This window comes from Anopheles aquasalis, chromosome 3 (assembly GCF_943734665.1).
Source record: "Anopheles aquasalis chromosome 3, idAnoAquaMG_Q_19, whole genome shotgun sequence".
NCBI classification, from domain to species: Eukaryota; Metazoa; Arthropoda; class Insecta; order Diptera; family Culicidae; genus Anopheles; species Anopheles aquasalis.
In genome coordinates, this window is record NC_064878.1 from 49298770 (window position 1) to 49323373 (window position 24604).

The 24604-nt window shown below is 49.6% G+C and overlaps 6 protein-coding genes across 6 annotated transcripts in view; 4 read left to right on the plus strand and 2 right to left on the minus strand.

Moving 5' to 3' along the window:
- The window catches only part of LOC126574062 (cyclin-dependent kinase 14), a 103662-nt gene extending 97243 nt beyond the window's left edge, over window positions 1–6419 (minus strand). The window contains exons 1-2 of the mRNA XM_050233999.1: window positions 6356–6419; window positions 4986–5455 (exon numbers count right to left, since the gene is read on the minus strand). Coding sequence (XP_050089956.1) covers window positions 4986–5232 — 247 coding nt within the window. The 5' untranslated portion in view covers window positions 5233–5455; window positions 6356–6419. The remainder of the gene's footprint in view (window positions 1–4985; window positions 5456–6355) is intronic.
- A 175-nt stretch (window positions 6420–6594) lies between these two features.
- On the plus strand, window positions 6595–11007 carry LOC126574625 (transcription initiation factor TFIID subunit 2). The gene is made up of 6 exons (XM_050234914.1): window positions 6595–6734; window positions 6810–8630; window positions 8691–9314; window positions 9380–9772; window positions 9850–10627; window positions 10701–11007. Exons 1-6 carry the CDS (start codon window positions 6691–6693, stop codon window positions 10935–10937), a joined length of 3897 nt encoding a protein of 1298 aa, XP_050090871.1. The 5' UTR covers window positions 6595–6690; the 3' UTR covers window positions 10938–11007.
- Window positions 11008–11171: 164 nt separating this feature from the next.
- Window positions 11172–12535, plus strand: LOC126574627 (probable RNA 3'-terminal phosphate cyclase-like protein). Its single transcript, XM_050234917.1, has 2 exons — window positions 11172–12055; window positions 12129–12535. Exons 1-2 carry the CDS (start codon window positions 11246–11248, stop codon window positions 12477–12479), a joined length of 1161 nt encoding a protein of 386 aa, XP_050090874.1. The 5' UTR covers window positions 11172–11245; the 3' UTR covers window positions 12480–12535.
- LOC126574628 (small integral membrane protein 12-A) lies at window positions 12507–13034 on the minus strand. The gene is made up of 2 exons (XM_050234918.1): window positions 12769–13034; window positions 12507–12692 (listed from the first exon to the last, which is right to left on the minus strand). The coding sequence occupies exons 1-2, from the start codon at window positions 12896–12898 to the stop codon at window positions 12556–12558; spliced, it is 267 nt and encodes an 88-aa protein (XP_050090875.1). The 5' UTR covers window positions 12899–13034; the 3' UTR covers window positions 12507–12555.
- A 44-nt stretch (window positions 13035–13078) lies between these two features.
- Window positions 13079–15412, plus strand: LOC126574626 (dynein regulatory complex subunit 6-like). The gene is made up of 2 exons (XM_050234916.1): window positions 13079–13212; window positions 13278–15412. Exon 2 carries the CDS (start codon window positions 13286–13288, stop codon window positions 15038–15040), a length of 1755 nt encoding a protein of 584 aa, XP_050090873.1. The 5' UTR covers window positions 13079–13212; window positions 13278–13285; the 3' UTR covers window positions 15041–15412.
- Window positions 15413–17938: 2526 nt separating this feature from the next.
- LOC126576912 (uncharacterized) lies at window positions 17939–19061 on the plus strand. The gene has a single exon (XM_050238214.1). The coding sequence runs from the start codon at window positions 17952–17954 to the stop codon at window positions 19044–19046; it is 1095 nt and encodes a 364-aa protein (XP_050094171.1). The 5' UTR covers window positions 17939–17951; the 3' UTR covers window positions 19047–19061.
- The last annotated feature ends 5543 nt before the right edge of the window (window positions 19062–24604 follow it).

Consider the following 24604-nt stretch of genomic DNA (forward strand, 5'->3'; position numbering starts at 1 on the left):
CATTACTGTGACCTTTGCTTTGGTGGCCGGTGGTAGCATTAGGAAGCACAGGTCGAGACTTTTGCTATCGATCGATCGTTTGCGCATTTTTCCAGAACCGGCACGTTATGTAACACCCATCAGTCCCCAGGACGGTGAGCCCAGCGCCTCTGTAATGCCAGCCAATAATGGTGACACGGGAGAGAGAGAGAGAGATGGAGAGAAGGCGCGCCATGGATTAAGGGGCCACCATTCGCGATGAGATATTATGATGAGTAGTCGCAAGGGAAACACCGGCCGCCACTCGCTTCTGTCAGCATTTTGACGCCAAATAGCTATGCAAATTAGGCAGATATAATTATGCCCACTGTCACATTGCCATTGCCATTGCCATCGCGATCGCGGTAATTGATACGGAATGTAATTGATTATCCTTCTTAATTATAATGCCATCTTCTTTACCGTGTGTTTGTTTATGCGCTTGTGTTGGCATAATGATTGGATTACCGTTGGAGTTCAGCAGTCGCAGTGAACATATTGATGGATAATCTGTTTAATTATTATTACATGCTTACACTGAAGTGCACCGAGCTAATCAAAGGTTGTGCCAAAGGGACACGCAAATGTCGAGAGCAAAAGTTACCATTTTTCCAAAATCAATCAACTTAGGATCACAGGAAATTGGATAAACATGGAAATTGGATTTTTCGTGACGTGTTTATGAGAAAATCTCATGTTAATCAACCGGATAACAATTGTAGCGAGTATCAAGTATTAAGTTCGACCATCATTTGAAGCAATCAACTCAAAAATATGTGTCATGCTACCCTTCGTTTTCCCCTTCTACGAGAGAATAATAAAAATCATATGAGTACAGTAGCGAAGGCTTTTTTTTACTAAACCAAAAAAGACTTGCTGGTGATGATCCCTGCTTAATTTTCAGGATCTGTATATAAGGGACTTATGTATGTTAAACAAAGGAAATACCCCAGAGAGCTGCAAATGATTATTCTGCCTCTTTTTGTTACTTTTATTTGATCATTGTGCTAACAAAAGATTTATTGTACAAACGGGATTGAAACAGCATATTTCAAAAGCAAAGTTAAATGTTAATTTGCATTGAATACTAAATTTAAAATGTCCTTTTCCTCTTCTCACACAGTGCGACAGCGAACCATCATCTCAATTGGCTACAAAAATCAACTTTGATAACCAAAATTGGTCGCCGACTGTAAACGCACCACAAATGTAGTGATTTGACATTGGATCACAAACCCAACATGTGCATACGGGCACAAAACAGCCGAAGCACGAACGAAAGAGCCACCGATAAACGCTTCCCTTCATGAAACGGTGCGTTACCGATGCAACAGCAGCAGCAGCAAACCCCATTTTGCCGAGGGAAACGATCCTCTTCGGTCGATTTTGCGGTCAGTTAGTTTCAATTAATCAACCACAATACGGGATATTTCCGCCTCACTATCCCCTCTCTCTCATCGAGTCTCGAGTGCTCTAAACCCAAACGGAGACAGTGGCGATGGTGATTTCTTGAGCGTCCGCTTTAGCACTCAAGCGTTGTACGTGGAACCTTCGATGGTCCACTTGGTTTCGATTAATAAGCGAGCGGAGCCAGGGAAAACGATGATGATGGCGGCGGCGGCGGCGGCGGCATATTTTCCGCCAAATGCATTAGATAGCGATCAGAGAGGGTGGTTTGGCGTGCATACAATCAATTATGAGCGTACTTCTTCCTCTACTTGGCCGTTGTGAGTGCATCGAGAGAATATGCATCACAAAAAAAAAACTCTTGGCCAAGATTGCATTTAGCCCCGTTTAAACTGTGCCAGGCCCCGGGAGGAACTAGAACTGATGGAGGACGGCAAATTAATGAAATGTGCTTCATCGTGTGTTAGTTAGGATTGTATGTTTGGTCAACGTAAAACCCCTTTCGACACCACTTGATCAGTCCGAGTTGGCGGGATTGTTGTGCGTGCGCAATTATACAAATCAGCCTTTCGAGCAAAAATGGCATTTCCGGTCTGAAGTGTGCACTTATGCTGAGTATGTTTGTTATGATAAAAATGAGAAAAATATACAAAACAGCATCCAGCATCCAACAACAGCACACCGGAAGCTGCTAACGATCGTTGGCGAGAACAGTTTCATTCTCTTCCTTTATTTATGCTCCACCATCGCTCCACTGTCCCTCCTGCAATCCCGGTTATGTCGCATTCCGTCGCAGCATAAACTAGCATCACTGTAAATGCGGCAAAAACGCAACCGTTCCTGGACTGCCAGCGTACATTGGAGCTCTCTACATGCTCACGCAGCATTAATTCTGACTTGATGCTTACTGACCGAATGAACGAATGGGGAGCTTCTTCGTTTAGTGCTAGGTACTGTATATGTCTCTGCTTTGCGATGTGTGAAAAAAAAACATCAGGAAAAAAACGACTCTTTCCGTGTTTTTTCTGCCAACAACGCGCGCTGCATGAATGAATCCGTTTCCCATAAATACGCCAACAAATTTAACGGCACACAACCGGCTACCAGGCGAGATTACAACGGGCAGGCAGGCCGCAACGATGCCACGGACGGACGGACGGACGGGACTATCTCGTTCCTTCGTTCGTTCGCACATTCGTGTGACTTACTTCCTTCCGATTCTGTCACGGCTGCCGCCACCGGTGCTAACGTGTGCATCGCACCGGGATAGTCGTGTGAAACGTGGCCAATGGCCCTACAGGAGGACAGGATGAAAAAACTCGTTCCAAAAGAAAGGGTGAGAAAAAAACTCGCTGGGAAACAAAGTAGCCCAAGGATGTTTGCCGCATGGTGTGCCCTTGATAAGCCTCCCAGTAGCCACCACGAGAAAAAAAAAATGTTGGATTAGAGTTGCGACTACTTAGCGACGGTGAGCTGTAGAGAAAAGTGCATCAACAGAGTGAGAGACTGTGCCAAGGTATCTTCTCTTTATGCACCGGCCAGAGATAACCCAAATCGGTTGGTACGAGAATGTAAAAAGAACAAAAAAAAAGGGGAAAAAAGCGTAAAAAACCCCTTTTGTTGTCGAACGATAGAAAGTAGGACGTGCACTTTATGTGTGCATGCGTCTATGCGCATTTGTTTGGCAACAGAGGCGTAACGATCGCTGCCGTGGTGCTGAAGTAGCATAAAAGGGGCAAATAGAATCTCCAGAAGCCGCACTTTTTGCTTCTCCCAACAAAAATAATCCACCGTTTGTACCTCCTTTTGCTCTGTTTTTGGTCCCTTTCTTATGCTGCTAAGTATATGTAAAAGCCAAGCCAACTGCGACTACTCTTCGTTGGTCTCTTCGGAGAGTTTCGCAATAATTATAGAAATTTCCGGTTCACTTCGATCCGTCCGCGTAGAATGCACACACGCGGCTGCTGCTGCTGCTGCTGCTGCTGCTCTTCCTCCTTCGGTGGCACGCTACAAGCTTCGACAGTTTCATACATTCGGTGGCGACACGAACACAGACGTTCGCTCGGTTCCGTGGAGTAGAGCATATATTTTATGTCGCCCTCACAGTCTGTGCTTCACACACGCGCGCCCGGCTGCTTTTGAGCTGACACGGCTGGGAAAGATCAGGTTTCTGCGGCGACAGCACCAGCAACACCGATGTGGCGGGTGTCCCGGTGCGCTAGGCACACACGAGATCATTACACTCTTGGCAAGAAACCTCAGAGCGAGAGCGAGCAAGAGGATGCAATTTGTGGAGCTATTGGTAGATGAGACTTAAGAAACATTATGCCACACCATTTTGCAGCATAAAAAAGGAGTTGAGTGAAAAACAAAAACAACGTTTTACTCCTTTATGATAAAAAAGATTCATTTTGCACAGTGCTGGTCACTAGTTCAAGAGCACCACCAGCATAAGACGAACCCGCGAAACCGTGATCATTGTCACGGCGAAGAAGAACCAGCCGGCTGTTTAGCTAGCGGCGATCCTCCTCCTCTTCCTCCTTGTCGTCGTCGGTGTAGGATTCCCCCATTTGCAGTGAAACCAGATTCCGGGGCCAGCTCACATGACCGAAACCAGCAGCGCAGGCAACGGATGGTGGTGGCTGCTGCTGCTGCTGCAAAGTCTCCAGCGCGCCCCGGCCTTCAACACATTTCGCTTCGTTTCTTGCGATTTTCTTCTGCGTTTTATTTGCTGCACCTCTTTCTTCTGCACAGCCTGGGTCTGAGCAGGTCCGGACAGGCAGAAAGGCGCTCGAGAACGATCTCTCTCGCTGCTGACCGCAGACCATTGCATGGATCGATGCACCACACCACAGCATAAGATCTTCAGCACCTTGGTGCAAAGGGAAGAATCTACCACGCATGGCTGGGCTCGCAGATGAGTCAACGCTTTGTTAGCCAATATCTTGGAAGGTGTGTGGTGCCTCCTGGTGTGCGTACGTGGTCAATGAAGGCGACGATCCTTATCGCATTCCATGCTCCCGGCCCCGGGTGCAAATCCGTCTAAACCTAAACTCGCCAAAGCCTCTTTCCGGACGACGACAAAAAGCAAACACGTTCGCTGGCAAACCTTTCCTCTTATCACAAATCTAGGTCGGTGTAGATAAAGCGACCAGAAGGAGGATAAGGGAATCGGAAGCCATGCCACCGACTTGCGACTTTAAAGATGTTTGCATTTCGTGATCGCTGAACTGATCGAGAACCCCCAGATCGAGAGAGCAAATCCGCGTGGCGTGGCCAGCTAACCAATCGCCGACCAACCGATTCGCGTCGTGATTCGTGGCGACAAAGGTGCAACCTTGAAATAGCGCGGCCACCTCAGAAGATGAAGCAGAGGAAGGGACGCAGAAGAAGCAGAAGATGAAGGTGGACATGTAAGGCAACAAATTCGTAGCTGGTTCACCCACATGATCGGTCGGATCCGGTGGGGTGCTCAGCGTTGTAGTGGCAGACGGTAACGTTGCCTCAAGGATCGGGAGGAATAGATCTAAAAAAGGGAAGGGGGCTGATGCGTCACTTACCTTCTTTCGTGTGCTGCTTGGCGTTGTTCGGTGGCACCGTGTTGTTACCGAGCCCAACTCCTCCACCACCTCCCCCACTGCCACCACTACCGCCCATGCTGCCACTTAATCCCACGATCCCACCCATCATCACGTTGTTGCCACCCCCTACACCACCTCCAACAACGCTGCTGGCATTCACACCACTGCTCCCTCCCCCGCCATTGCCACCGGTGCCCGTTTGGTTTTTATCTACGTTGCAATACATTTTCACTTAAAACTTTACACTAATCACACTCGTGCCTGCACACCCATACAGGCCCCTGGTGCACGCACGAAACCCAAACGGGATGACACTTGGTCGTTGCCGCCACTGCCTCCTTTGGTCACACGGAGGCGAACGCACGATTCGCGGCTTTCCACCAACGCAAAAAAAAACACTTCCACTTCCGTTTTCCCGTCCCCGATCACCACACCGTGAAGATTCACTGCTGGAGGTGGCACAAGGGATAAAAAAAAGCGAAATTATTAATCTGCGGCACTTCCAGCGGCCAAAAACCAAAACAACCGCCGTGATGATGCACTTGATGATGAAACCCACGGATTCACATCACTACCCACATGCAGGTGCATGCACCAAGCAGGGATGCACCTTCGGTGCAACAGCAGGCGATGATCGATGATGAGCTGCTGCCTGCTGGCTGCTGAAGGGTTGCCAGCACGCACCAGCCACTATCCGAAATTAACGGAAACGGACGGCGACGGCGACGACGACGACGACGACGACCGCGACCATCTCCGCGCTTCTTCACGTGAGTGAGTGTTTTTGTTATTTTTTTTTGCCTTCGCTGCAGTGCCTTCTCGCTCGCACACACTCGCTCCGTCCGGTTAGCTGCCTCTCGCTCCGTTTGCTCTGCTGGTTGGCATCGATTCTCAAGATTTGGTTTTCTTTTTCCCCCTCGTTTCCAGACCCAGCAGCCGCGATGGACCGCTTTTCGCTGGAACTTCTTTTGCTGCTACTGCTATGCGACGCGACACCTTTTACGAAGAGGCCTAATCTTCTTTTCTTGGCGGATGGCGGACCGTGGCACACACCCGCGGACGTTCGCGTTCACTCGATGACCCTCGCCCGGGAGGGGGCAGATCCGGTGGCCCTGGATCGTCGCGAACCGGATCGATCACCTGACACGCACCGGTAGCACTTTGCGGTCGACGTCGAAAGTTGCGGTCCCCTTCCTCGGCGTTTGACCTCGCGGCCCTCACACACGCACTGCACTTTGCGACGACGACTGGCACGGCGATTCCACGGTGGTGGCGGATGCCATCACTCCTCGGAATGGCCAGCACTCGCCTCAAACGGTTTGGCCTCTTGCGCACCTGCGGACACCTACCAGGGATGGGATTTTGCAGGGGAGTCCTTCCGGTAATATCCGCGATGCGATGCGATTCACGGTGGACAGCAGCCGCTCGCGAACGACGAGTCACGACCGCGGACTTGGGAACGTCCGAAAAAAACGCCAAATGTCCAGGGTCGGCGGTATGGAAACGGACCAATTGTGGAGCTGTCATCGTTCAAACGATCCGTTTGTCTGTAGTGGTGACAGGCACTGTCATTGCGTGTGGGGTCGCGTCTCCGTTCGTAAACATCCCGATTTTCGCGGCGTCGCGATGATAAAATAGTGATTTTCGGCTGCACAGAAAACACGGCACCCATCGCAGCATCATCATGAAGAAGGAGGGAGAAGAGGTCCCGGCGCGGACGTTCAAATTATAAGTATCCAATGCCGGGGAGAGTGGTCAAGAGCCCACGGCATACTTTGACCGGCGACCCTTTGCTTCCTTTACAGCGCACCAAATCCTCAGCCTGACCGGGATCAACTTTGAGCAGAAGAGCATCATCGGCTTCGTGGAGATGACCATCGTGCCGACGAGCGATTGGTTGCCGGTGATAAAGCTCAACTGCCGCCAGTGTCGCATTTACCGGGTCATTCTGAATGATCGGTGCGAGTGCCAGTACTACTACTTTGACCCATTCCAGGACATTTGCCAGGACGAAAAGAAGAACAAATCGCTGGAGTACTTCTCCAAGTGCCACCTGAATGTCGCTCGCAAAACCGATGCCGATCAGAATGGGGGCGAGCTGGTGGTGGTCGTACCACCGGAAGCGAAATACCTGATCCGCGAGGGCCGGGGCCTGAGGGTGGGGATCGAGTTTTCGCTCGAGAACCCGCACGGTGGCATCCACTTTGTCATACCGGAAGGTGAAGGTACGATGGAGGAGCGTGGGGCGCACATGTTTACGTACGGGCACGAGAACTCATCGCGCATGTGGTTCCCCTGCATCGACAGCTACTCGGAACCGTGCACCTGGAAGCTGGAGTTTACGGTGGACAAAAACATGACGGCCGTATCGTGCGGTGAGCTGCTCGAGACCGTCATGACGCCGGATTTGCGGCGTAAAACCTTCCACTATTCCCTATCGGTGCCTGTGTGCGCCCCAAACATTGCGCTCGCGATCGGTGCCTTCGAGATACTGGTCGATCCGCACATGCACGAGGTGACACACTTCTGTCTGCCCCATCTGATGCCACTGATGCGCAACACGGTACGCTATCTGCACGAAGCGTTCGAGTTCTACGAGGAAGCGCTTTCGACGCGTTACCCGTTCTCGTGCTACAAACAGGTCTTTGTCGATGAGATCGATAGCGAGAGCAATGCGTACGCTACGATGACGATCCTGTCGACGCATCTGCTCCACTCGATCGCCATCATCGATCAAACGTTCCATTCGCGTAAAGTCATGTCGAAAGTGGTAGCGGAACAGTTTTTCGGTTGTTTCATCACGATGGAGAACTGGTCCGATGCATGGCTAGCGCGCGGTATCGCCGAATATCTTTGTGGACTGCACTCGAAGAAGTGTTTCGGTAACAATGCGTACCGTGCCTGGATCCGGGACGAGCTGGCGGAAGTGGTACGGTACGAAGAGCAGTACGGTGGCATCATACTGGACTGTAGCCAACCGCCCGCCCCACCGGCCATCTCGAGCATCAACAACCAACCGGCGGCCCCGATGAAAGCGTACAACGATAACCCGTTCTACTTCCCCATCAAGAACCTGCACACGATGTCACCGAAGTACATTGTGCTGATGCGCAAGAAGGCTCACCTGGTGATCCGTATGTTGGAGCACCGGATCGGCTTGGAGTTGCTGCTACAGGTGTTTAACAAGCAGCTAGCGCTTGCTTCGAACGCCGCCGGTACCAAGATCGGTGCCGGGCTGTGGGGCCATCTGCTGATCTCGACCAACGTGTTCACGAAGGCCATCTTCACCGTCACTGGCAAGGATATGGCCGTGTTTATCGATCAATGGGTACGCACCGGTGGCCATGCCAAGTTCACAATGACCTCCGTGTTCAACTCAAAGCGTAATACGATTGAGCTCGAAGTCCGGCAAGATTGTGTGAACCAGCGGGGTGTCCGGAAGTACGTGGGGCCATTGCTGATTCAGTTGCAAGAACTGGACGGTACCTTCAAGCACACGCTACAGATCGAGAACATTATCGTGAAGGCGGACATTACCTGCCACTCGAAGAGTCGACGAAACAAAAAGAAGAAAATTCCGCTCTGTACTGGGGAAGAGGTGGACATGGATCTTACCATTATGGCGTAAGTCTCCGCTTTAGAAGGACGAGAAGGACCCTATTTTATCTTTTTCTTTCATTTCAGTGAATCTCCCGTGCTATGGATACGGCTCGATCCTGAGATGACGCTGCTTCGCTCCGTCAACATCGAGCAACCGGATTTTCAGTGGCAATTTCAGTTGCGCCACGAGCGGGATGTGACCGCTCAGCTCGATGCTATTCAAGCGCTGGAGAAGTACGCCACTCCACAGGCCCGCCTTGCACTAACCGATACGATCGAGAACGAGCGTATCTTCTACGAGGTGCGCTGTCAAGCGGCCCTTTGCCTTACGAAGGTGGCAAACGCCATGGTCACCTCCTGGCAGGGACCACCGGCGATGCTGACGATTTTTAAGAAGTTTTTCGGCTCCTACAGTGCCCCACACATCATACGGCAGAACAACTTTACCAACTTTCAACATTATTTCCTCCAAAAAACGATCCCCGTTGCAATGGCTGGGTTGCGGACGGCACACGGTATTTGTCCACCGGAGGTGATACGCTTTCTGCTCGATCTGTTCAAGTACAACGACAATTCGAAGAACCACTACTCGGATAACTACTATCGGGCGGCACTGGTGGAGGCTCTCGGCAACACGATCACACCCATCATCTCCGTCGTGCACCAGGGCCGAGCGCTTTCATCGGAGAACCTGTCAGCGGATGCAAAGTAGGAGCTACTGTCGAAGTATGGAACGAGAATAGCCCATTAATGCATTTTTTCCACGTTTTTAGGCTTGTGCTGGAGGAGGTTACACGAATCTTGAATCTGGAGAAGCATCTACCGTCCTACAAGTACACGGTCTCGATCGCTTGCCTAAAGGTGATTCGGAAACTCCAGAAATGTGGCCATCTGCCGACAAATCCGAAGATCTATCGTAGCTACGCAGCGTACGGCCAGTACATCGATGTGCGTCTGGCCGCGATGGAGTGTTTGGTCGATTATGTGAAGATCGATGGTCGGTGGGAAGATTTGGAGCATCTGATCGATCTGCTGGAGACGGATCCGGATCCGATGGCACGCCATCAGCTGGGACGGCTGTTGATCGATGCTATGCCGTTCGATAAAGGCAATCGGCATCGGTTGGATCGCGAGGAGCTTGCGGTGCGCATTTTCGAGAACATGAAGTAAGAAAAAGTCCCATGGCCAATGGTGGACTAATGGAATTGTAATACATTAAATCCATAACCCTTTTCCCTTGCAGTAGCAAACTCTCCCACGACACGAAGCTACGGTGCGATATGGTCGATCTCTATTATGCTCTGTACGGTACCCGGATGCCCCAGTGTTTGACGACCCAGGAGTTGGGGAATCTGCTGCGTGTTCACAAGCAAAGCTTCGGTAGCTCCTCAACGGATCGTAACAGCCGAAGGGCTTCTCCCTCGACGGATGAAATCGATCTCGGACCGTACTATGTGACGGAAATGAAACGGGAACGTCGCTCCAACACACCGGAACCCGTTGATCGAAATGATTCATATGATACGCCTCGCATTGGCACAAACTCACAGCCAACAGCAACGGCAACGACCGTGAGAAGCCGTGAGGTTTCCCCATTCACCGAGGACCTTCGTCGGCAGGAGCGCGAAGAGAATGAACGGGTTGCGCGTGAGAATCAAATCATCATCGAAACGATGGAGGCCAGCATCAAGGCGGAAGCGATCGAGAATGAAAGCAAAGGAACAAAATCGAATGTCGCTTCGGGGGTGGCACCAATTCCTGTCCCCTCGGTTAAGGAAGAAATTATCGATCTGGACGATACGGATACACCGACGAGCGCACACGAGGGACAACCGGCGGCCAAGAAGATGAAGTCAGAGTTTTACTCCGACAACTCGATATCGCTTCCGGGCATCAATACGGGTAACTCGCAGCCGGCCGGACCGACCGGGTTCGAGCCTGGTATGTTTGGAGCACTGGCCAGCGCTAAGATTAGTGGCGATCTATCCGATCCAAACACTTCCAAAATCGATGGAACTAAGGTAGAGTACCGGCGTCACTGCTTCATCCCTTTCCCATTGATCACCCCTTTGGTGTTTCTTATCTACGTTTTAGAAAAAGAAAAAGAAAGATAAGAAGAAGCATAAACACAAGCATAAGCACAAGCACAACAAGGACAAGGATCGGGATCGCGACCGGGACAAGGACCGTGAGCGGGACAAGAGCAAAGAGAAGGAAAAGAAGGATCCCAACATAGTGCGCGTGATCCGGGAGGAGACGCAGGAGACGCTCAGCTCGGCCGATAGCTCCAGCCGGGACAGCAATCCGACGACGGTCGATTTGACGTTGTAACTGGGTGGCTTATTTTTCTTTTCAACATCTTTTATCTTTAAAATGTAGATAAACTACTAAATATCATCGAGACGCAAATGTAATTTTTGAATTCATCTGAAACTCACAAAAAGGGTGATTTCCATACAAAAAGAACAAGGATATTTATATGCTTTGTGAATTCCAAAAGGGTAGAAAGTGGCACTACCACATCGACAGTTTGACAGCTGCGCCCGAACCGTAAACACGTGCAGCCGGCGTCCAAGTTGTGTTTCGTCACCCATTAATGCGGGTTTTTGTGTAAAAAGGAGCCGAATTCCAGTCCAGCCATGACCAGCGTGGGAAAGGAGAACAGTTTCCTGATATACAAGGGGATTAACTTCCTCAAGCAGCGCCTGCTGCTTTCGACACTGAGCGGTAAACCGATCCAGGTGCGAGAAATACGAGCGCTCGATGAGACGAATCCCGGCCTGCAGGGCTACGAAATGAGCCTCCTACAGTTGCTGGACAAAGTGACGAACGGAACGCGTACCCGGGTGGAGCGGGATGGGTGCTCGTTTGTCTACCAACCGGGCCTGCTGGCTGGCGGAACCATCAATCACGATTGCGATCCCGGACGAGGAATCGGATACTATCTGGATGTGCTGCTGGCGCTTGGACCGTTTTGTAAAAATCCCCTACAGGTCACACTGACGGGAGTTACCAACAGCAAAGAGTGTCCGTCTGTCGATCATATCAAGGCATCGGCAATGCCGACGTTGAAGCGATTTCTGCTTGTGGACGATGGATTGGAATTGAAGATTCTGAAACGTGGTATGATGCCGGATGGTGGCGGAGAGATTACGTTCCGCTGCCCTGTTCGCAAACAGCTGAAAGCGATTCAATGCACCAAGCAATCGATGGTCAAACGGATACGCGGTACCGCGTACTGCTGTAAAGTGAGTCCCGCCATGGCCAACCGAGCGGTTGAACACGCGAAAGGAGTGATGCTTAATTTCCTGCCCGATGTCTACATCAACACTGACCAGCACAAGGGTAAGCGGTCCGGTAATAGTCCCGGTTACGGTATCAATCTAGTGGCGGAAACAACCGACGGTACCTGCTTCGCGGCGGAAGCCCTCTGCAAAACGATGGATCAGGTGAGGGCAACATCTAACCGTTGCTTTCGGACAAAACATTCATTTTAATCTCAAACATTTGTCTATCTTCCAGCCGGGCAACCCTTCGATACCAGAGGATGTGGGACGTGATGCGGGCATGAGATTGCTGGACGAGATTTATCGTGGCGGATGCGTCGATTCCGCCTTCCAGTGGCTTGTCGCTCTGTACATGGCGCTAGCGCAGAAGGATGTTTCGAAGTTTCTCATCGGCCCGCTGTCTCAGTACACGATCTACTTTCTGCAGCATCTACGGGAGTTTTTCGGCATTACTTTCAAGTTAGAAAATGCAGTCGAGGATGAGGGAGAAGAGCTGATCGAGGGTGACGAGCTCGCAGGATCAAACAAGGTGACGCTCACGTGCGTCGGAATCGGTTACAGCAACTACAGCAAGCGCGTAAACTGAATTCTCGTGCAAATAAAGATCCATTGATAAGTAACAAAACGTTTATTAAAGAACACGACTACTCTTGCGCAGCTTCTCATTTCTCTTTCTGCAACGAAGGCGAAAGATTCCGGCCTAGAACGTTCTCTTTGTAGACGAGTTTCTCTACGTGCGTTGCATCCTTCAACCGCTCCTCCTGCGTGATACGTTCCGCTCGTTTCTCCTGAATGGAAGCTGCCAATAACGAAACGAAGCACAGTTAGGTCACAAAGATCCCGGTGCGGATTTACCAGTTCAAACCGCTACCTACCACTGTACGGAGTGTATTTATCCGATAGTAGGCTCTCGAGGTTGTATCCGATTACGCCGACCACCGCCGCTACGGGGAGCGTGATGTACGCGGCGTTTGCACGAAGGAATTGCATAATCAAGGGCCACATCTTGGCACTGTTCGTATCCGACGATCGTAAATTAACACCAATCAGTAGATATTGCAGCAAAACTGAGCTCACTGATGTAAAATCGCTTTTCTTTTGTGAAATCGCCGGGAGTTTGTTGTGGTTTGTGGTACTCAGCGGTTCAGCAGTTCAGCGGCTGCGGTGTGACAGAAGTTTGTTGACAAGATGTTGTTTTGATGGAGGCGAATGAAAACAACTTTTTGCGTAGCCTTTTGTTCTGCGTTACTCAATCGTGCGAATAATTTGATTTCCTGTTGCACCCTACTTTCGCCAAGATTCCTTTCCCAGCCGCTCGGGTAAGTGGAGCATGGGGGAAGGCACTCGCGAAGGAGTCCGAGCTGATCGATACGCTTTGTTGCAGCCGTCGTGATGGACACCGAGTCCATCACCGAGAGCAGCACCAGCAGCAGCAGCACGGTGGGAGGTCAGTATGGAGTTGGCAGTTCCAGCACCACCGTGGCCTCCTTACCCACGGATGTGCTGACCACGATCTTTCTGAACCTGCGGATGCCCGATCTGGCCTCGGTGCGGCAAACCTGTGTGGCCTGGTACGAAATCGTCATCAACAACCGAACGCTGATGAACCGCTTCGTGCTGTCCCTGCGGAACTGTCGGATAGAGGAAGGCTGCGAACAGTGGTCGTTGTTGCTGATCACACGAAGCACCTTCGAAAAGCTGTGCTTCAAATCGTGCACCATCGGTCCGGCTACGGAGCTGTGGCAATCGATCGGTGGTAATGTGGTGGAGCTGACCCTCAACGATTGTACACTGAACGCGGATACACTGTTCAACATGCTGCGCCACATGCGCTCTACCCTGCGCTCGTTGACGTTGAAAGCAACCAAATTCGAGGACCACAGCATCCGCAATGTTACGCTGGATTTTCGCCTCGAGCGGCTACACTCGCTGACACTGCGGTCCATCTTCGTGTACAATGAGTTCTTTCACGTCTTCAAACACATCTGCCCATCACTGAAGGCACTGAAGCTGGCCTTTTCATCGTACGAGCACTGGGGCGAACAGTTGGTCGAGTTTGTGACGACGCTACGGGGGACCCTCGATGCAATCACACTCAGCTACACGAAGGTTAGCAGCGGTTTACTGCATCAGCTGGCACGCATCGAGAGCCTGCGGCTTCGCAAGGTATCCCTGAAATCGTGCAGCGAGCTGAAAGAGCGTGACATTCTCGAACTGGCTCGACTACAACCGTCGATCGTGCATCTGAACCTGGACAACCTTTTCTCGGCCGACGAACAGTTTCTGCGGGCCCTCAGTGCCTTCCTTCCGCAGATGAAGCGCATCAAGCTACGGGTCGCTCGGATCAGCAACCTGCACCAGTCGTTTCTCGCCAATCTCCCGCAGCTCAACTATCTCAAGATCACCGACACCACGCACGTGAAGGGCAACCTGGATTTGAGCGCGTACGAGAATGCATCGCTCGACAAGCTGTACGTATCGGCGGCCACCTTTTCGCGTAACATTTTGCCCCGGTTCTTCGAGCGTTGCCCCAACATCCGCAGCCTTACGCTGTACCAGTGTACGTACGAGAACATACACGATCTGCAGCTGGCCTTCTCGCATCTGAACGCGCTCGAGTACTTAAACCTGCAGCGTACGTTCGACATCAGCGATAGCTTCTTCAATCGGGACGTCTTCGATACGATCGTGATGCCGTTTGAGCGGATACGCTTCTATCCCATCACGAACCTGCGCCGGTTGTGCTACCTTAATCTTAGCCACTGCCGAGACCTCTCGGATCAAACGCTGATGGCGCTTAGTTTTCCGTTGCTGAAAAAGATCGATCTGCGCGGGTTGCATATCACGGAAGCGGGCATCGCGTCACTGGTGACCGAATGTCCGCTGCTCGAGTACGTCCACGTCGATGCGTGCAAGCGTATCTGCGACAATGCGGTGCTGTCGCTGTGCCGCGATCTAAAGCACCTGAAGCTACTGAATCTCGAGAGTTGCAAGATGCTCACGGATCGTTCGATCGAGCACATTTTGAGCCACTGTCGGTGTCTCGTGTGGCTCAATATGATGAGCTGCCCGCAGCTAAGCGACGATGCGAAAAGTCGGCTTAGTGGTTTACGAACAATACGATCGCTCTACTTGTCGCCCTCTTGAAGTCATGCAATGACTCATCGGCGGCAATGATGAATGAAAACCGCAATACATACGCAGATACGCTTGGCTACTGTTTCGTTTTGAGCTTAACGTATTGCTGTGATTTCGGGCGAAAGGAAGCGGAACACCATCAAGCGTCAACGGGAATCGGAATGGGAGACAGCGGACAGAAAATCATGCAAACACCTAGTTCAATTGTAATTATGGACATCAGAACGACACGACACACATCTAAGACATAAATATATGTATACACATATATATTTTTCCGAAGTTCAAGAGATAGCTTTTCGTAGACGCGTTCAGTGCAGGAAGGTGTTTTTTCCTTCGCGAGGATAAGTAATAAAGTTTGTTTTTCTTTTATTAATGAAACCAACGTGAATCTATGTGGCTTTGCACATTTCATGCAATGATGACCAAAGGGCGAGTAAGTAAACACGATTATTGATCGTATGGTAAGTTTCTTGATGGTTTTTTTAAAGAGATCGATCCAATAAATGACTTTGCAATACAAATTTATGTTGCAATCATTTTTAAATAATATCACACGGTCCCGTATATTTTTAGTAAATTTACTTTCTTGAAATATCCTTCTGAAAGCTAACCGAGTTCCGCTATTAAGCAAAACTGGATTGGTATGGAGCCAAGGGAGTTGTACAGTATCGAATGATGTCCCTCCCTCGTAAGTGCTAATATTAGTTTCTAATTACTCAGTGAAAACGGCTTTGCTGTATTTAGACAACTATCCTAGCTTCTGTAACGCAATGTTACCCTCAAAGGAGACAGCCCAAGATTACTATTTGTTCAACAATAGTCAAGGGACCTGGCTCTCTCCAGTACGGTTTGCTTCGCCAGTGAATCTAGAATATTTTGTCTTGACGCTAGCGTGTCCTAGTGTAGCATGTATTCCCCTTTATTCCGCTTGACGTGATTGCCACACATCAGCTGAGGCAAATGAACAGAATCGGTTGCAGCCATTCGTCCAGCATAAGCCTTTCCTGCGAAGTTTACTTTCATTCCCTTGGCGATACATAGTCCTTCAATGTTCGCAAGATACAGAATGTTTGGGAGCGTGTTTCGGACGCAAAATGATGTTCCAGGAAATCGAAAAATTAGCTTCCTATTTAATTTATCCACCTGGTGAGTACCACCTTTTCGATTGACCAAATATCGCTAGAATCGCTTCCGCTCTACCATTTTGCTATGCACGCAATGAGGTGTTGCACATCGCCGAGTTCAAAATGAATCCGTAATACATCACGCCACCGTAGAGGCTTCAAAGGACCGGGCGGAAAATCTCGGCGACCATTTTCCAGTAATTGGTAGAGCACTGTTTGTAATTAAAAAAAGGAATTAATTGCGCCCTACAAACATATTGCAGCCAATCATGGCGTAATACACTTAATTGTGTTAACGTGAAAGCTGCGAAGTGTTGCAGCATGAACCAATCATATTGATATTGGGATTTCATATTTTTAATGCAACAATGCTAACGAACGTGCTCAGAGAGCTCAATACGTCCGTCATCACCGCTATCATCGTCCTGGCGTATGATTATCGCGGTAGTTTGATCAAAGCACCGCTTGTCGATAAGCCGAGGGGTAGTGGCGGTGCCCTTTACAGCAACAAGGAGCAAGAAGCAAGTACTTGCTGTAAATTGTCCACATTGTGAGCGTCAAGCATTCGGTAAGTGGACGGTTCGGTGCAAAACTTTGGTCATATAGATGAAAACTTTCTCCATGCGTATGTTGCAGCAATCCGATCCGAGTAGCGGATTGAAAGATGGTGCGAGATGCTCGGCGAGAAACTGTGAAACTTGCCATCGGATAGCTTTTCGTCACTACCATTGGCCGAAAGATAGAAATTGATATGGTGAGTCAGTGGCGTGGCGTTTACAGGAGATGCGGAAGTACATCACTCGAACCATTCTAGTTGAGAGAGGATTTGATGTCGAATTGAATCATTTCAACTCCTTATATTTAGCCGTTAATATCTGTTTATCTTAAAAAACACATTGATGGACTTTAAGGAATATGCTGATAGACTCAAATTGTTTTAAACTTAAAAAAGACTCCTGAAACCTGCTTTAAGCATTGTTTGAGAAGCCCTGCATCCACGTGCCAACGCCGCCAGTCAATCTCACTTCAGCTTCAACTTCCCAAACGTTCGACGTTGGTTAAAAAGTAGTCAAAAAGTTGAAAACCGAAAATCGATTACTGAATCCCGGTGCCCCGTGCGCTCGCAACATGCCACGTGTCTAGCCGCGCAGCATAATAGTTTGCTGTTTTTTTTTTCTTGTGCACCATTCTTCCATCGTTCGCGTGGCATTGGCCTTTAGCCGATTTTTTTATGTGCTTCCGGTTCCGGTGCCATTTTTTAAATGCAAATATTTATCATACACTTTATTCCCACTGTGATGTGGCGCATCGCGTGGCCGCACTGTGTTTTTGTCGCCTCCCCTGCTTTGCGACACTAACCATTGCCAAAAATTTCCCTGCCTCATTCCACCACGCTCGTGGAACAGCGTCCCGTTCGTCCTCTTTACAGTTCGGTGGTGTCTTATCGGTTCGACAGAGTTTTATGTGACGCCTAACGTGAACAACTTTTGGGTGGCGTCTGAAACGGAAGGGTGGCGTGATTTTTCTTTTGTTAACACTTTCTTCTGGCATGTTCACGCGCTTGTTGTAATAAAAGCTGTACTTGCATAAAAACAATATAAAGCAAGAAGCTGCGGACGGGAATGTTTATCTGCATTTTGGAAGCACAGCATGGAGCGATGCTAATCATGCTGATGCTTTAGAAAGGACATTCTCTTTCTCGACATCCAAGCATTCCACGCCATTAAAGCAAACGCGACTTTTCTCGCCAAAAACATCTCGAGAAACCATCATCGAACGTTCGTTCATTGAGGATGCAATCCAGAGAGAAAGGTTCTATTTGTCCTTCACGGCATCGTGTCGTCAACTCGCGCAAACCAAGCAAGCACGTCGTGCTGCAGAACTTGCAGGAGTCCTCAGGCCTCACTACTGCTCAGCTTAAAGTGAAACGGAAACCAATCGACCGTCACACCATGGACCGTGCGGTATCGCAGCGTCTCGGTGAACGGATAAACCGTTGCTTGGCTGCCGTGCCAAAGGATCCATTCCGAGTTCACGACCTCGGCAAGCCTGGTAAGCCAGCGGAAGAAGCCACCGGAACACACGTCGGCCAACCACCGTGGCGGCAGGTGACGATAGAAGCGAAAGCCAAACCGCGCCCAATGCCAGAACGTGTGGAAAATTGGATGGAAAACTTTCACCGGAAGCCAACGGGCGAGCGCATCCAGTGGCGCTCGCCTCTGTACGACGCGGGACGGCCACCGGCAGAGCCACGTCCGGTAGACCAGGTGGAGCAGCTGATCGATGTGGCGGGCCAAGATTTCGTCGACTGGCTCAATACGCTCGGCCTGGAACGGTCCAGCATCACGAGCCAGATCGTGCGGCAACTGTTCTCCAGCGAGACGGGCGATGAGCTGTCCCGTGCCCTAACCGTTGCACCGAAGGAGCTTAGGGCCGTTCCGGGGCAGGTGGCACACGAATGGGCGCTGCCTGAGCTGTCGCTTGAGCACCGGATCGCTCGAGCGACCGAGCGGAACCGTGCGATGGTGTACGATGCGGCCAAACGGGTCCCGTTTCTTAGGGCACACCAAAAGATGCCGAACAAACGACAACGATCTGCTGCTACTGGTGATGGTGGTGGTCATACCGATGAGACCGGCGATGATGTTCCGGAGCGCGTAGACGTTCCGGAGGATTTGATAAGCTTCAGAAGGCTGTTCAAAGACATCTGGCACTTGCGCTCGGTGAAGTATTTGATTGACTATCTCGAGAGGCGACCGGAACTCGAGCGGCCAGCATTTCTCGTCGAGAAGGGGCTGTTCGAGCGCAAGGAAAGCATCGGCATCGGTGTTCCGTTCTATCGAAAAGTTTTAACTCAAGAAGCGCTCGCCGACAGCATTCGCAAGTAGCAAAATCGTGAAAATCCCCGTGCAGCAGTGTGCAGGAAGCGTCTGTGTTCTAGTGGCCAAAACGGATAGTTTCCAAATTCCTGAAGTGCATCGGAGTATTATCGATGTGAAGTAGTTTGTTAATAAATTGGGTGGAATCGCGAGCGGTAGTTTCGTCGATCATACGGCTTGGCTCGTTACATGAAAAGTGGTTTAATCTGTGTTCCAGAATTGATAACAAAGGAGATAACCACAGAGTTGCTCCTGTAGAGTTGCAGCCATAGCAGAATCGTGATTTATCGTTGCTGCGTGTATGATTGTTAAATGTTGCCAAGGAAACGCAAATGCAAATTGTGATCTGCGCTCGGCGTAATCGAATCCGAATCGCACTCGCTAATGAAAGCTCACAATTACCGTCGAATTGATCTGCATCATTATAGGACGGCGAGGTCTTTGCAGGTTCGCAGTGACCAGGTGGTCAATGCTCTGAACGCTACTTGGTACCTCGTAGAATATTTAATTAATATTTTCTCCCTTTTTTGCGAATTCAAACAGATATCATCATTTCACGCTGCGTCATTTGGTTGATCGTGTATGTATTCCAATACGCATTCCAATAATGGTGTAAAGTATCCATTTTACGAGGTGTGTGTTTTTGTTGAACATCCATCGTTCTTCTGTTGAATCAGTGGTGCTGGGATACTAGCTTTTGGACGGATTTTGTAGAATAAATTACATAGAAACATATCTTTCTTATTTCATCATAATAGCAGTAAAACTTATGAACTTTGATTGTTGGTTTGGAATAGAAATTCTCATTTATCGAGGACTAAATTTCTTTCCAACTGAATCATCCCAGCCTGTCCGTGCTGCAAATTCGGCCTCGTGGAACTGTGTTTCCGTTTGTCAAACATTCACAGTTCCGGGAATGGCCGTCTCAAAGGCTCCAGCTGCGCTCCTCTCTAACCCAATAATGTCCACCAGGCATCGGCGTGCAGGATGTGCAACAATCTAAGCTCATCTACAGATCGATATGCGGTAGACTGGTCCCCGGGCTGGCAGAACACCAGCAGGCAGGCAGTTTAGCATTGTCAAACGGTCACTATACCGCCGGAGCACACATCCGGAGTGGTGAGCAAGGTGTGAGCTCGCTGGTACACCAACCACGCACTGACCAAAATGTGGCATTTCGTATCAAACATTAAACACCAGCAACAGCAACGGCAGCAGGAGCAGAATGTCGCAGTGTAGTGGCAAGCAACAGTCGCCGGGCCGGCTCATTTGCATAATTTCCTTCGGCGTGCCGTGGCACTGGATGAGTCCTGGTTCGGCCTCGTTTACTGTGGCCGATTGTTTGTGCCATTAATTTTCCGTCCTAGGTGCAGCGGTAATTTAATATATTTCTGCCAGTCGTTACGCCGATGTTGGTCGATGGCTTTTGGAAGGGAAACGGGGGGATCGGGGTTCCGTTTTGTGATCGCTGATTGCGTTTGGTGGTAAGGAATCTAAGCAAATTTCGGTTGCAAATTTAGCTTCGGCAAACAAGCGGAAGCGTAGTTATCGCAGAGATTAATGTTTAAGCTTTTATTAGGAATTTTATGCAAGTGACAGTGAATGGTAAAATGTAGTAAGACCTTTAAATTTAAGGAATTTCAGATATCTACAACAGAATGATCTAAGTTTCCACTTAAAAGTGTTCCGATAATCGTAATGCAGCCTACAATTGCTGGGCTGGGAAAATGGGAAGCTTATGTTCCCATAATAACGGCGATCAATGCCACTTTGCTGTTTGCTCAATTGATTGCACGATCGGGTATAAAGCATCATGCAAGCGGCATCGCCATCTGCACTCAATGGCTGGTAGCAAGATGGCATCCTGGCAAATTGCTGTCCTGTTGCTGCTACTGCAGTCCACAACATATTGCACAGTATCCCGTCCTATCGCGACGGAGATAGAACATTTTATTGAGGAAAGTTTTGGTGTGAATCGCGAACTGAATACTGTCATACTGTGGGGTTTGTCGAGTCCGATTCTTGCTGTTCTCGATAAGAACCCACGGCCAAGGTACATCATTGACCGTGCCAGTGGTCTTAAGCAAATGGCACAAGAGAATTGTCTCATCATCATGGAGCTCACTGCGGATGAGAAGGTAAGGGTGCTGAAATCGTTCATCATTTGTGTGAATAGCTTCCACGAAGCCTTTCATCCTTTTCACTGCTAGTATTCACTCAAGGAACTACTGAAAACAGCTTTCATGGGCACTAACAATCACCACAAGGCAAAGTATCTGATTTTGATCAAATCAGATCGAAAGCTTACCTCAAACCTGCGCATCATTGGACACCATCTGGACCATGTTCGTGTCATAAAGTACATCATCTTGGTTTTCGATGAAGTTCAAGGAAAACTCCTAAGCAGCGGCTACGTCAGTGGTAAGAAGTACATCGAAACACCCATCTGTCCGGATTACCGCAAAGTTTATCGTGATCGTCTACAAAATTCCACCTTACGTGGCGTTGCAACCGAGAGCGTACCGTACACATTCCGTGACCATCAAGGAAAGTTGAGTGGAATGGATGTCGAAATCACGAAAACCATCCTTCAGATGATGGGCGTTACCTTGTCGGACCGAATCGTTAAGTATGCGTTAGTCGATTGGATTATGGCGCCGCTGGCTAATCGCACCGCGGACATGTACCTAACGCGCCGCGGATGCACTGGGGACAGTCCCGTGCCACAGCTTCATCTACACGACCCACTGACGACACGACTCCTGATGCCTCGGTCACACCACACCAACTACAATCTTCAGTTTCTTAAACCCTACAAACCGGAAGCGTGGTACGGGCTGATCACCGCCCTGCTAGTTGTTTGTCTGTTGAACTGGCTGTTCTGGAAACACTTCAAGGTGAATCTACTGCTGGTGCTGGTGTTTGGACATTACCGAACCTCGAGCCGACTGACGGCAGTGTTGGTTGTCGTGATGCAGTCGCTCAAGTTCATTCTTTTCGAGGCGTACCTAACCCAGGTGACATCGTTTATGATCCGGCTACGGTACGGTGTGAGCCTCGAAACACTCGAGGAGTTCTTCGAGTCGAATATTCTGCTCAACCACGGCTGGCAAGCGGAGGATTACATTAGTGGTCTGCCCGGTGATCTACCGGGCCGTATGCAGGCTAAGCTAACGCATTCGACAGTGTGGCCCCACGTGCCCGGTTATGCCTATATCGTGACGGAGTACGCGTCGGAAAAGATGGACAACGAATTCGGTCAATATTATCTGTTTAACTCGTCGTTGTTTTACATTCTGGCCGAACCGCTGCATACGATTCGGATGTGCTACTGTTTCGCTCGTTGGTCACAGTTTTTAGAGAAGTTCGGTGAGTTGTTGCAGCGCCTGTACGAAACCGGGCTGGTCGCCAAGCTGAGTGGCGATGTTTGGCGTGTGCCAAGAAATGGGAACGATAACGTAAACTCTTCACCGGTGCTCGAGTTTGGCGATCTGGTTCCCGTGTTTCTGTTTATGTGCTACGGTGCGGCTGCAGCGATGGTAGTATTCTTGCTTGAGCTTGCCTTTAAACGTATCGAAACGTTCTACCAGAAATGGCAATGGTCCATCCATCGACGCCCTCGACACGCTCGACGCGCCTTCTTGGATTGAGGAGGTTTAAAGGTTTTGATCAAAGCACATTTAGAAACCCAAAGCTTACGGTGAATGCGTGGCACCAAATACACAATTTCAGCACCAAGTCACACAAACTAATTCATCACCACCAGAGAGGCACCACACTTTGATCAGGACCAGCAACCCAGTTTGTTGTTTGTTGGACTGATGGGGAAACGAGAAAAGGTGGTGTGCCCGGGCCACCACGGAAAGGATTTGCATGTTCGCGCGTCAAAACACCTGCCACAGACGGAGCGCTTGATCGAGAAATGGTGCATTCGCCCGACCTCCTGCCCGATGCATCTATGCCTTGCATACAACCTGTCCTGGCGAATGGCCGGAGCATCCCCAGGAGCCGGTTGCAGTGTGCAGCAATTTCAACGTTCCAGTGAACGTAAGCTGTAGCACCCGGTAGAGCGCGATTGAGATTTCGTGCCGATACATGCGGAGGAACGGAACGGAAATTCGATAAAGCCACCACACGGACCCCTCCCCCCCCCCCCCCACCCGGAACCGGAGGTGATTGTTTTCATCGTGTCAATCACTGGCCAGGTCTCGGGCGCCTGAGCTGGTAGCAGCGACGAAGCTCGGCACTGAGGTTGACAGGCTGGAAATATGCAATTTCTTTTGGTGAATGTTTGGCTCGTCGGTTCCTCTTTTTTTTTTGCTGAATCTGAAACCACTCAATGTGCATACAATGCACCGCACCCCCAGAAGCACATTGATCGAAGCAATAAACGCGTGAATGAATGGAGTGTTGTGCTGAACTGCTGCTGTCGAGGTGTGTCCCGTGATGAAATTTGTTTTGTCCGTCAGTCCGCTGGTTGGCACCGCAATTTGAAGTGATTAGTACGCGTTGATGGGTTTTTTTTGGTTTAAACAACGAAAGGATTTAGATAGAAGGATAAGAGTTGCAGCATACAACAGAAAAGTCATTTCGGAGCAACAGCACATCCAGTGGCACTCTGCATTTGTTGTTTGCATTAGAAGCTGTTCCGCTATAGTTTTTCGTAGGAGCTCCTCTTCTTTCGAGGAAGATCTGGGAAACCTCTCGTCGAATCGAAGCTCAAGTCAGGAAATTGAGTCATTTTTCTGTTTCTTCAATCGTTTCTATCCTTTCGAGTAGGATCCCGAGAAGTACATCCCATTCAGCGAATGATACTTGGCGAGGCGCTTCAAGAACACTCGCAGCGCTCGAATGCATCACCATCGATAAACAGATATCCGCGATCTGTTTATCTTAGAACGCTCGAGGGAAAGGTGCAGTGTAGAAGTTGTCGAGTGTTGATAACATGCTTTGTCAGGCTTAACATCCTGCCCGGGCGATTCAGGAAATATATTCCTAGGCAGATCAAGCTGAAGTTTTTCTACTTTGCTTGTTGCTTCTAGTTGCTAGTTTTTTGTCTTAGAACTGACAAAAAAATACACTGAAGAAATACACTGCAATGTTTTTGAATATGTTGCGCTTCTCACACGATATTCTAATGAAACCATCGATTCATGGAACGTACTGCGGATTTCTCCAAGATTACCCATCGACGATGTCACCTGCACTGGTGTTGTCGTGTCCTTTCGTTCCTGTTATCTTCGTTCAATATATCAACGCTCCGTTTCATACACGACTTCCCCCTCTTCCCGCAAATGATCTGCTACTTTAGATAAGATTGGGTGGATTGAGGCCACACCAGCCAGCAAACTGGCTGCCGCAAGCATGCTCCAGCCCACCTTCACCTCAGGGAATTGGGCGGGTGGGATACATTATAAAAATGTCTGCTCCGCTGTCTCAATTGAGGTTGATTTGTTTTCCCAGCCCGGAGCAGGAACAACCGATGGCCGGAGCCCACCGTGAACACACCGTACTACACATGGATCGAAACATCCGACTCGTAGAACGTAGAAGCAGTCTAGTATGGA